General features: G+C 39.0%; 1 protein-coding gene across 1 annotated transcript; it reads left to right on the top strand.

Annotated features, from left to right (window-relative positions):
- The first annotated feature begins 1,548 nt into the window (after positions 1 to 1,548).
- Positions 1,549 to 5,424, top strand: LOC116253944 (pectinesterase-like). The gene is made up of 2 exons (XM_031628947.2): positions 1,549 to 2,853; positions 4,529 to 5,424. Exons 1-2 carry the CDS (start codon positions 1,896 to 1,898, stop codon positions 5,200 to 5,202), a joined length of 1,632 nt encoding a protein of 543 aa, XP_031484807.1. The 5' UTR covers positions 1,549 to 1,895; the 3' UTR covers positions 5,203 to 5,424.
- Positions 5,425 to 12,513: the final 7,089 nt, after the last annotated feature.

Below are 12,513 nucleotides of genomic sequence, written 5' to 3'. Positions count from 1 at the left end.
TTAATTCCTTGACATGATCAAGAAAGTGTCCACTGAACCAAATAAACCCAAGTTCGAATTGAGTTAATTTCTTGACATGATCAAGAAAGCGGTTAATGCCAGGCTTATACATAAACTCTTAAAAATTGTACTTGAAAAATAATTAGCATGAACCTACAGTATTGACCATAACAAAGACTGGATTCCAAATCCAAATCATTTTGGATCCAATGTCATGAAGTGTGAACTAGGACCCTGGGCTCGACTTCCAACTTTGATGTGCAGGTTCGAAGGAAAGTTCAACGATGTGATGCCCGCTACTTAGCCATCATTAAATAGCATTATTAAAGTTGATGGAGATATATCATATATATACACATCAGTCACTTTTTTCCTTTGTTTTTTTTATTAACGTCCTGATTAAATGATCGGGTCAGAGTATATATATATATATATATTCAGATATTTTTTTTCCAGCAATGTCAGATTACAGCCTGTATGGTCATGGTCGAGATAAGCATCGCGTAAAAAGCGTTCGCCGAAGAAAGTGATCGCCACCAACCAAACGCGCCTACGAGTCACTATCGATCGGTAGAAGGTCGAAGTGTCGTCGGACGGCGACAAATTTCGATCGGTTTACGAATCGGCGGCCACCAGTACGTGATCTGTGGAGCTAGTTTTTCTAAATTTAGTCGGGAAAAATAGAACTTTTCATTTCATTTGGCCCTTCCTGCGAAACCTTGAGATGATAGCAATCGATTTGGGGTTACCTTATTAATACACTTTGAAGAGAACCGAACTGCAAACTTGATCTTAGCCAAATATATATATATATATATATATATATATATATATATATATATATATATATATATATATATATATATATATATATATATATCGCGTGGATCAGTAAATTTGAGCAAGAAAAGTAAGGTGTTATGTGTAACTGGCAAACAACTTGGTGATAGAAGTTTCGCAGTTTAATATAATAACGGATACATTCTTCAAAATGTAGCTTTCCACAAACTTAGGGCATAAATTTCACATTTTTACAAAGTTATGCTATGCATTCAACCGATGCATGAGCAAGCGGATTCACAAGCGTTAAATTTGATTTGAATGTTGGGAAGAAAAGAAAAAGGAATACGTGCGTCCACTTTTGTGTAGCACGATAACCATTCTCCTGCCCCTTCGCTGGTAGGGGTGCACAATGAGATCGGCTCCTGAACAAGTTCGAACTTAATCACTTGCTTAATGAATCTAACTCGAGTTCATAAGTCGACTTGTTTAAATAATCAAGTTAAGTTCAAGCTCAACTCATAACTGCCGAATCGAGTTTCAGCCTTTATCAAGTTTCTCGAACCTTAATCAAGTCGATATATTCAAACGAGTTTGTTGAGTCTTAATGGAGTCGAGTTTAAACTCAACAAGTAATGATAAATATCAAGGCTATTCAAAAGATTTTGTTGAGTCTTAATTGAGTTGAACTTGAGCTTAAAACGTAAGGATGAATATCAATAACTGGAATTGAGCTGTGGAATCGAGGTCGAGTTGCTTCCATCAAGCTATTCTCAAGCTCGAGCAAAGTGAAGCAGTTGTACTCGACTCATCTCGTGTTTGACTCCTACTCGCTGGTCTCCAAGCCGTCTGAACAGAGAAAATCATTCTCCACCTTTCACTTGGCAAATGACAAGGATGGTTGTCATGCATGATAACAGTCGAACCCCATATATTATCGGGCTGGCTTTTCCGGACCTAAGCGCAGCCTGATCGAGCATACTACCGGTACCGTCGGGTACTGAGCCCATTGCCAACGCTTTATTCGAGGCACTTGCAATATTATATATAACCATCCTCACTCCCTTCATACCAAGCAACGTACATCGTAAGTGGTACCAAGAGAGGACGCCAAGATGATTCGATCTTTCGCCGCCACCATGACCTCCTTCTTCTTCCTCCTCACGCTCCTCTTTCCCATCTCCTTCTCTTTCCCGCAGATGCTCACCCCAGACAAGGCCTGCAACGTTACCACCAACCCTTCTTTCTGCAAGTCCCTCCTGCCCACCGACTCCCTCTCAAACTTCTACAGCTACGGCCAGTACCTTGTCAAGAAGTCCTTAGAGCGGTCCGCCTCCTTCTCTTCCCTCATCAACGAGACCATAAGAGATCACGCCACCCTCACCCCTCGAGCAGCAGCTGCCCTCAACGACTGCCTGCTGCTCTCCCAACTCACCACCGACTTCTTGGTCTCCTCACTGGCGACCCTCGACTCCGGCAACACAACAACCCTCGCCCGAGACAAGGCGGACCTGGTCCATACCCTCTTGAGCGGCATCGTCACTAACCAGCACACTTGCTTGGATGAGCTCACGCTGGCGTCCTTCCTGCACCGCGGCCACAAGCTCTATGCTCCGCTGGTGAATGGGTCTCAGCTGTACAGCTTGTCTCTCGCCATGCTCACCCACTCCTGGGCCTTCAAGCCCAAGAAGCTGGTGCATCCCGACAGGAGGCTTCTGGACGACCTGAGAGTAGGCGGCGATGGTGCGCCTCTCTGGGTGAATAGGAACATCTTCCACTTCGCCGGTGGAGGAAGGATGGCTCTACAGAGCGTGGGCAGCGTGGTTGTGGCTCTGGATGGCAGTGGCCATTACCGCACTATCCGTGAAGCCATTTCTGCGGCTCCGGCCAACGACGGGAGTAAGGGGTACTACGTGATCAACGTGAAAGCGGGAGTGTACGAGGAATACGTCACCATACCTAAGTCCAAGAAGTACATAATGATGGTAGGAGACGGAATGGGCAAGACCGTCATCACCGGCGACCGGAGCGTGGGAGGTGGCGGCTCCACCACTTTCGGCTCTGCAACTCTAGGTGAGCTCGACCGACCCTTCAGGTTTCTCAAGTTTACTTCTGTGGTTCGGGGCGTGAGAAAAGAAAAACACTATCCAAAGCTATTATATAGAGAAAAAGCCAATATTAATGAATATTAAAAACCTGCCAAAAAGCAGGTAAAATCAATACACGCATATTTTGGCTTAGGGCCTGTTGGGATTGGAAATGACAAAAAAGTCTCTGCTCTACCAAAAAAAAAATAATTCGTTTAAGGTAAAAAAAATGGAAAATACAACTTTTATAAATGACCATGTAACTCTATCATTGAAATTGAAAAGCTCAAGAAACTAGCCCTATTGACTCCGTTAAACAGTTCTTTTCATTATGAATAATGGATAAACATATCTTAATTTGTGTATCCAGCTATCCACCCAAGTCTCAAAGCAGCGTTGAACCAAGAGTAAGAGGGAAAAAAAAAGAGCTTTGGTGACTTGGAGGAACCTAAATTTAGATGTTAGGTCGGATGGGCTTCGCTTCGCACCACATATTGGGGTTTTGAACATGTGATGAGGTTAGGGAGGCTATCAGAGTTACATCATAAATAAAAACTCGGTAGGAGAACATATTAACTCAAAAGTAAAGCTTAGCATCCGCACTACATGCATAATGCATGGAATATGTATATTATATTGATATATGACGACCAGTTTGGTTACCTTAGATAAGTATTTACGACTGTTTTTCCACAAAAAAGTAGATGATCTATCACAATTTGAAAAGCAACGTGAAAAGTTACTTATTTAACACATGACGTATTTCTTTAATTTCAATCAAGTTGATTGAATGATTTAATTATTTAATAATCGCCTTTCTTAGTCCACATGCTTTATAATCAAATTGACTGACTAAGTTCGTGAATTCATCACGATATACGTCACAATCAGGTTCCATGTTCCAGTTCGTTCATTCAATTCAAGATGTGAGAACTACATGCTGTCGAGTGTGGTTTATAAGGACTGCACCTAAGACAAGCTTCAATTAAGTTACATGAACCTTATATATAATCCATCTTGAGTACGCAATACCATATAAATCTAATCATATAAGACAATTCTGACGCTCTCTTTGCATTAATAGAATAAGCTTTATTGATGTCAAAGAACCGTCACCGAAGCAGCGTAAGAAGCCCTTCAACTGCTCCGGCCAGCCGGGTCCAACTGCTTCGTCAAGTCAATGAGCCTTTTGTTAAAGTTTTAAAATTTCGATTAACACTGAAATACCATTTTTCAAAATTTTCATATAAAAATAAGTCAATTTTTTTTAAATTTACATGTATTTTTTTTTTAAATTAAGGTGGGCCCAGGACCATGGAGACCCTACCTTGGCTCCCCCCTTGTGTCTAACCAAACCCTCTAATTAAACTTTGGAGTCTATGTATGTATGTATAGAGAGTCACGAAATCTCAAATATTACTTCACACTTTTGATTGTTTTTAAATTGGGAAAGCTCTATAGACATAATATTATATTTGTTTCAATAGTAGATATATACTAAAATTGATGAGTTTTATGGTTAAATATGCTTTCCAAGCAGGCAAAAAGTGAAGGGTTTCTAAAATAACTAAATTACATAAGTGGGGCAAATAACCCCTTAGACAAGACTGACCCCTCGCGATTAATTTGAAATAACCAAACAAAAATTTTGCATGATGCAGCCGTGCTTGGGACTGGCTTTCTAGCAATGGACATCACCGTCCGGAACACGGCCGGAACAGGGAACCACCAAGCAGTAGCTGTCCGGAACGGCGCCGACCTGTCGGTCTTCTTCCGCTGTAGCTTTGAGGGATACCAAGACACTCTTTACGCCTACTCACTCCGCCAGTTTTACCGCAACTGCAACATCTATGGCACGGTCGACTTCATCTTCGGCAACGCGGCCGCCGTCTTTCAAAGCTGCAACATCTATGCCCGTGTCCCCGGTGGAAAGGTCAACACCGTGACCGCTCAAGGCAGAACCAGCCAGTTTCAAAACACCGGCACCTCCTTCATCGGCTGCAACGTCGCCGCAGCTTCCGACCTTGCCGGCCGCTCTGGAATCAAGACGTACCTCGGCAGGCCCTGGAAGGAGTACTCCAGAACGGTGTTCATGGAGTCAAATCTTGGCAGCTTGATCGACCCTGCTGGTTGGATGCCTTGGTCTGGTAGCTCAGCTCCAAGCACCATATACTATGGTGAGTACAACAACCGTGGCCCGGGTGCAGCCACCGGCGGGAGAGTCAAGTGGGAAGGGTTCCATCTGATGAGTTCAAGTGATGCTGGCCGATTCACTGTGTCCAATTTCATACAAGGAAGTAACTGGCTGCCGAAGACCGGGGTGCCATTTGGATGATTGATCAATTGGAAGATGATATGAGAAATCATATTATAAGAGTACTATTTAGTCGTTTTCTAGGTGGCTTTCTCAGTGATGTATTTAAGTAATTGTAACGACTAGTATTAGTTGTATTATGAGTTTTTGCATATGAAAACGTTTTAGTGTTTCATGTAAACTAGTAGTTTGCTGCAAGTGTGCTTCCCCCATTTTTTTATCTTCCCTTCTTGTGCACTCTATATTTATAGACTAAGTTCGTTCTGTTTCTTTTTTTAACTGTTGGAACATACTTTAGTTTGGCAAAACCAACCATGCAGATGTGATTTTCACGTCCAAAAGATAGAATAAACATTAAGTTGCTTTCAGATCCACTTACACGGATCATGTTTTAAAATCAGGCATGTTGAAAAATTTGATGTTGATTCATAGCTTTCTCAACATGGATATTGCATTTGTATAGTTTAATCTTGTAAAATACAATAGTCTAAGGCAGGAGTGTCACTGTACATGACATGTGGACCTTTAAACCACTTTAATGGTATATCTTCTCACTCTTATGCCCAGTTTGGTTGGAGGGAAAGGAAAGAAAAGAGAGGAAGGGAAAGGAAAGGAAATATAAGAGAAAAAAAAGGGAAAAGAATGGAATGTTCAATCTTTCACTTTTCTTTTCTTTCATTCTCAATCCCTCCAATTTTGGAGGGATTAGATTTACACTATACTCTTCTTTCATTTTCCTCCCCTCACAGCCAAACAAATTTTCTTCTATTTCATTCTTTCTAATTAGTCAACTAAACAAAGAAGTGCTCAATCATTCTCTTTCCCTCCAACCAAACAAGGCGTTATACATACCTGTCATACACATAGTTCTCTACACCTTTACATCGTGTACAAGTGCTTTACATACAACCAGTTTCGCCCTTAAAACCCTTAGTTACAATTTTCTGCAACCCTTCTTATCAAAATAAAAAATATGCTTTGTTTCTTTTATCTTTAGATTATAAGCAAAAGATGTGCCCTAAAATAAAAGGTTTCCTAAAAAAATAACGTTAACGCAGTTGCTGCAATCCTCCGGCCATGCATACCAATCCAATCACGGACGGTGCAATCCTCCGGCCATGCATACCAATCCAATCACGGACGGTGCAATCCTCCGGCCATGCAAACTTTTAGATCCGTTCTTTTTTCCTCCATTTTTAGAAAGGCGCTCTTTTAAGATTTTTCTCGCCTAATACGGGGCGTTCTCGAATTTCATGATCGCTGGAAATAACTATAATCCATTTTGACAAGAATCGACTGCATTTCAATGTAAAAGCTTCTTTAATAATTTATTGCCAATAAAATATTCATTCACACTCTTCTTTCACATCCTAAGAGTCTGCATTGCTCCACCAAAACCTCTCTCTCTCTCTCTCTCTCTCTTACAATAAGCACAAAATTTGGCTTTAATTAATGATTGTGGGAACTGAGGTGCTCCAAGATCTCCACATCATTCCTGCACATCTGCAGGAGCTGGATGTTTCCAGCCGAGAGCGTGTTGACCATACCCCTCTGGTTAAAGAGCTTGTCACAGGTGATAATGTCATCTATGGCGGACTCGACCCATCTCTTGGCCAAGACGTTGGAGCCCTTGCCAACATGATGAAGCCAGTCGGCGAGCTTCCCCACCACATCGGCGTATCGAATCCGGCAGGCAGTATAGGCCGTTTGGTACCTGGGTTCGTTGTTGGTGTTCTTAGAGAGCCTACCAACGTAGAGCGACGTTTGCATGGCCATCCGGACAGTAGACCCAATGGCTATCCGCACCAGCCCCGCCTCGTCGACGATTTCGTGCGGAGCTCCAGCCTTCAGGACGTCCACACAGAGCTTGTAGTATGGAGCCGGTTTGCAGACATGGGCGATGAGCTTATCGTTCGGACCGGTGGCGTTTTGATTATATGCGGAGCGCGCTCTCGCGCCGGAGATGGCCGGAGTAAAGAACGTGAAGATGATGGAGAGACACAGGAAGAAGAAGAAGCATGGCCTGATTCCCAGCGTGCCGTAGAGCTTTGCCTCCATTTCTGTTTGAATTTCTTTGTGCCTTTTTTCTTCAAGAGTTCAGCTTTTTCCTTAATCGCCTCCTCTTTTGTGATGGGTAGTGGAAGTCCAAGTAGTCTTGTTTGCTTAAATAGGGAGGAAACGCCAGTTTCTTGTGGCTTAGATTGGTCAGTTGGGTCAAGAAATTGGTGGATTTGGAGTCTTTCTCATTGTTGGGAGTGGCCAAGGAAGAACAACGTGTAATGCGTCTCCTTAATCTGCATGGGCACGCCAGCTTTATGCTCCACAACTCTTTTTCTTTCTCTATATTTATCTTTTTCTCTGCAACTTCTTCTTTTGCGGTGGCTTCTTTGTTCACATTTTTCTTTTCTCTTTTTTTTTTTTTTTGCTGACTTTGTGTTTTCTTGGTCATTATTAGTCACCCAATTTTGTTAATAAATTTCCATATTATATGCTATTTTTCTCTCTCGATCAAAATCGGTTGGGTTATGTGGAATTTAAAAAAAAAATTATTAAAAGGCAAAAAGTGGTTATCGAAACAATTAAAAAGTCCAAAAAATATATATTTTTTATAAAAAATTTTGAAAATATCCCAACTCCCCTTTTTATTCCCATCAATACATATTTGTGCATGAAGTTTGAGTTACCTTTAGCAATGTTGGTCTTAGAATAAGGCATTCCTTTATGTGTGGTGCGTGTTGAGAGGGCACCATATTTATTAAAACAGCCTTTTTTTTTTACAATTTTGTTTTTTCAAGAAGGTTTTTTAATTATTTTTTAGGGTACTTTTTTAAGCCAGGGCATTGGACCGGCCCAAACCGCCGCCTGATACCCAAAACTGGGGCTCTAGCCCCGGGTCCGCCTAATTAAATTATTAATTTATATAAAATAATATATATATTAATAATTATAATAAAATATTATAATTAGATATATATATAATAAAATATATACTAAAAAACTGTTATCAGTTTTTCACTCTGGTTTATCAGGCCAACCTGAACCAGCCCGATAACATTTTGGGCCAGCAAAGCCCTTTTTTTGGGCCTGGACCCTAGTTGGGTTGGGTATCGGGTACTACCCACTGACAGCTTTGCCTATTGCCCAGTTATTGGAGACAAACATCTCACCAGCTTTAGGGTGTCCCTTCTTATATCTCTAAACCTATCTATTCAGTAGTTTTGGAATTATATATATATATATATATGACGAGGTTGAAAGGGTAAGGCCTACTTATTTTTGTACTAATGTAGAGGGAAATTAATTGTTCATATTAATTTTCTATAAGTTTTAATGGAAGCTAATTACTTTTTCCTTTAAAAAGAATAAGGTTGAAAACTTTTAGAAATCAAATAAGACGCAGATATTGACAAATCACCGCAGACAAATGCAAAAAGCATGCAAGCACCATGAATTTAATTAAAAAAGAGGGGAAATTAAGATACATGTTTTTCATTAGTAATATTCCTTGATCTCTTTCCCTCACTTCATCGCTATCCCTTGCTTCATGGATGAGGATGCCAACGATGAAAGACAAGGGTGCAATTGTCGTCGTCTTTATTCCACATCGTTCCGAAAGATTAGGCTTTTCATTCCCCGATATTATTGGCAAAATGTCTGAATCAAAATAGACAAGTTCTGCAATAATACACGATTTTCGCCTTAATCTAAACTTACATGCATGAAGTTTATATTATATATATATATATATATATAACGCTGACTCCATGCAATTTTCTGTTCCTGTCAATGCTCGTAAGGGCCTGCGATCTCTGCCGCGCCAGCAGCTCTATCCGACAGCATTTCGTAAGAAAAATATTATATTCGTAGAACTAATATTCCAGAAAACATGGTGGAGCATTTGATTGTTCGACTGAAAATTGAGATGCATAATCACACCAACTTTGGTATTCATAAAAAATGTAGTTTTCATGCACCATGTGTTTTAAGAACATGCACTCCGAGAATATAATGTTCACATCAAGCGTCTTCTAAGGTCTATATTTTACTTAAACTCTCTCAAGATTCCCATTTCGTTTACTTCCTGCAGTGCTCATCTTTTCCATCGTGGAGTAGACTTGTCCTCTCATTTGTTCGCACTCATTTGTCATCAGTGTTCGTTATTTTATTCCAATGTATGAGTCATAGTTGAAACCACCAGGCTTTGTTAGAAAAAGACTGCAGGTTTTCCAAAACATTATAATCAAATGGGCTCTTGATACCTTTATTTGGTCAGGACATGTCATCATGTGGAAATTTTGGTGGCTTTTAACTGATTTATATATGCCACAAATTAATAACTTGATGTCACATTATTGGGTACCATTTCTATCAGAAAGATGCATGCGTATGGTTTCTTTATAGCCGCCATCGTTTTCAGTGCAATAGTATTATAACAAAGGAAGAATGATTATCGATTTAATATATACCAGTTAACAGTAAAGCTCAACCAGCACAGACGACGAAAACAAGTTCTCAGAATTAGTAAAATATGACCGGAACTTTAATGGGCAATCTATAAAATCTTCTTCGACGTGCAAAGTAACGTAGGTTGGGTTGTTGTTATCAAAGTTAAACTCAAGAGAGAGAGAGAGAGAGAGAGAGAGAGAGAGAGTTCTATGTTATATTTGTTTCCCAGATCTAAAAAAAAACCTTAGATTCAATTTTCTTCATCAAACAAATAAAAAATACGTTGCAGATACAAATTTTCTTTGAACGTTAGGCTTAGATTCTTGTTTTTTCAACTTAAATGAGTGTTTGATTGCCTCCAATCTCAAATCTGAATTTCCACCTGCAAGGTCAACTACTCAAATTGAGTGTTTGCTCCCAAGTAAAAAACCGTACACTAAAATCCGATGGAGAAGGGTCTGATGACTCTGATCTGAAATCCACTGTTCTTAAATTGGAAAAAATATTACGTTATCTTTAATCTTAAATCGAAGGTGATCAAAAGAAGCTTTCTTTTTGAGATATATATATATATGTATATATATATATATATATAACTCTGCTACTGCTTGCACTCTTATACTAAAGAGAGAGAGAGTGTGTTTTATGTTATATTTGTTTTTCCGATCTAAAAAAGTCCTTAGATTCAATTTTCTTCATCAAACAAATAAAAATACGTCACAGACACAATTTTTCTTTGAATGTTAGGCTTTTCAAGTTAAAGGAGTGTTTGATAGCCTTAAATCTCAAATCTCCACCTGAAAGTTCAACTACTCAAAATGAGTGTTTGCTTCCAAGTAAACAACGGTACACTAAAAACCAATAGAGGAGGGTCTGATCTGAAAGCCACTGTTCTTAAATTGGAAAAAATATTACGTTATCTTGAATCTTAAATCGAAGGTGATCAAAAGCAGCTTCCGTTTTGAGTTTTATATATATATATATATATATATATATATATATATATATATATATTCTGCTATTTCTCAGATCTTAAAAGAAACATTTGATTCAATTTTGTTCATCAAACAAATAAACATACTATACAGTAAGGGTGGGCATCGGGCCGGTGAGCCTGGCCCGGGCCCGGCCCGGCCTATTTGAAATTAAAAATTAATTTTTTTAATTATAAAATATTTTTTTAAAATGTAAAATGTATTTAGTAATACTAAATATATATTTTTAAAACAAAAAAAATTTAAAAAAAAATAAATGATAAATTTTTAATGTAAACGGGCCGAGCCGGCCGCCACCGGGCCGGGCTGCCGCCGGGCCGACCTATCGGGCTCGGGCCAGGAAATTCCCGGCCCAAGCCCGGGCCCAATCGGGCAGGTCCGGCGGCAGCCCGGCCCATTGCCCAGGCCTACTATACAAACACAATTTTTCTTTGAATGTTAGGCTTAGATTCTTGTCTTTTCAACTTAATTGACTGTTTCATAGCCTCCAATCTCAAATCTCCACCTGCAAGTTCAACTACTCAAATTTAATGTTTGCTCCCAGGTAAACAACCATACACTAAAATCCGATAGAAGAGGGTCTGATCTGAAATCCACTGTTCTTAAATTTGAAAAAATATTACGTTATCTTCAATCTTAAATAGAAGGTGATCAATATATATATATATATATATATATATAACTCTGCTACAGCTTGCAAGAAAGAGAGAGAGAGAGAGAGAGAGAGAGAGAGAGTTTTATGTTATATTTGTTTCTCGGATATAAAAGAAAAAAACCCCTTAGATTCAATTTTGTTCACCAAACAAATAAAAAATACTTTACAGATACAATTTTTCTTTGAATGTTAGGCTTAGATTCTTGTTTTTTCAATTTAAACGAGTGTTTGATAGCCTCCAATCTCAAATCTCCACCTGCAAGTTCAACTATTCAAATTGAGTGTTTGCTACCAGGTAAACAACCATCCAATAGAGGAGGGTCTGATCTGAAATCCACTGTTCTTAAATTGGAAAAAAATTTGCGTTATCTTGAATCTTGAATCGAAGGTGATCAAAGCAGCCTTCTTTTTGAGTTATATATACAAATATAACTCTGCTACTGCTTGCACTCTTATACTGAAGAGAGAGAGAGAGAGAGAGAGAGAGAGAGAGGGAGAGTTTTATGTTATATTTGTTTCTCGGATATAAAAAAAAAAAAACCCTTAAATTCAATTTTGTTCACCAAACAAATAAAAAGTACTTTACAGTTACAATTTTTCTTTGAACGTTAGGCTTAGATTCTCGTTTTTTCAAGTTAAATGAGTGTTTAATAGCCTCCAATCTCAAATCTCCACCTGCAAGTTCAACTACTCAAAATGACTGCTTGCTCTCATGTAAACAACCGCACACTACTGTCAAACAGAGGAGGGTCTGATCTGAAATCCACTGTTCTTAAATTGGAAAAAATATCACGTTATCTTGAATCTTAAATCGAAGGTGATCAAAAGCAGCTTCCTTTTTTGAGTTAAATGAATATATATATATATATATATACTCTGTACAATTATCAAAATGCTCTGGTAAAACGTGGAAACATGTCTTTCCATGTTAATGGCATGACCCCGAAAGCTCTTTGCCTGGACATCTAAAAATTGAAAAAAAAAAAAAAGAGTCCAAAAACAGTGGCTTCTAACATGTGGGGTTTTTGCTGCTTTGTCAAACCCTAACAAATGCCCATGCCGGAGCATTCATATTGGATGAATAAATCTTCTAATGGTACTGATTGTCCTTTTTCATAAGGATGTAGTTAGATGTGATGCCGCCTGAAAAAGAAATCTTGATTCCGACGACCAATCTTACTAGATGTAATTAGATATGATGTAACAAGGCATATATTTTCTTATTAGTGTCCACAT

This window comes from Nymphaea colorata, chromosome 5 (assembly GCF_008831285.2).
Source record: "Nymphaea colorata isolate Beijing-Zhang1983 chromosome 5, ASM883128v2, whole genome shotgun sequence".
Classification (NCBI taxonomy): domain Eukaryota; kingdom Viridiplantae; phylum Streptophyta; class Magnoliopsida; order Nymphaeales; family Nymphaeaceae; genus Nymphaea; species Nymphaea colorata.
Note: the sequence above shows the minus strand (reverse complement) of the source record. Positions and strands in the feature narration are given on the sequence as shown.

Bases quoted from the DNA above. Each gene is read 5' to 3' on its own strand.
- LOC116253944 (XM_031628947.2), top strand. From the start codon at position 1,896: ATGATTCGATCTTTCGCCGCCACCATGACCTCCTTCTTCTTCCTCCTC. The intron at 2,854-4,528 runs GTGAGCTCGACC...TGCATGATGCAG, and splicing joins TTTCGGCTCTGCAACTCTAG to CCGTGCTTGGGACTGGCTTT.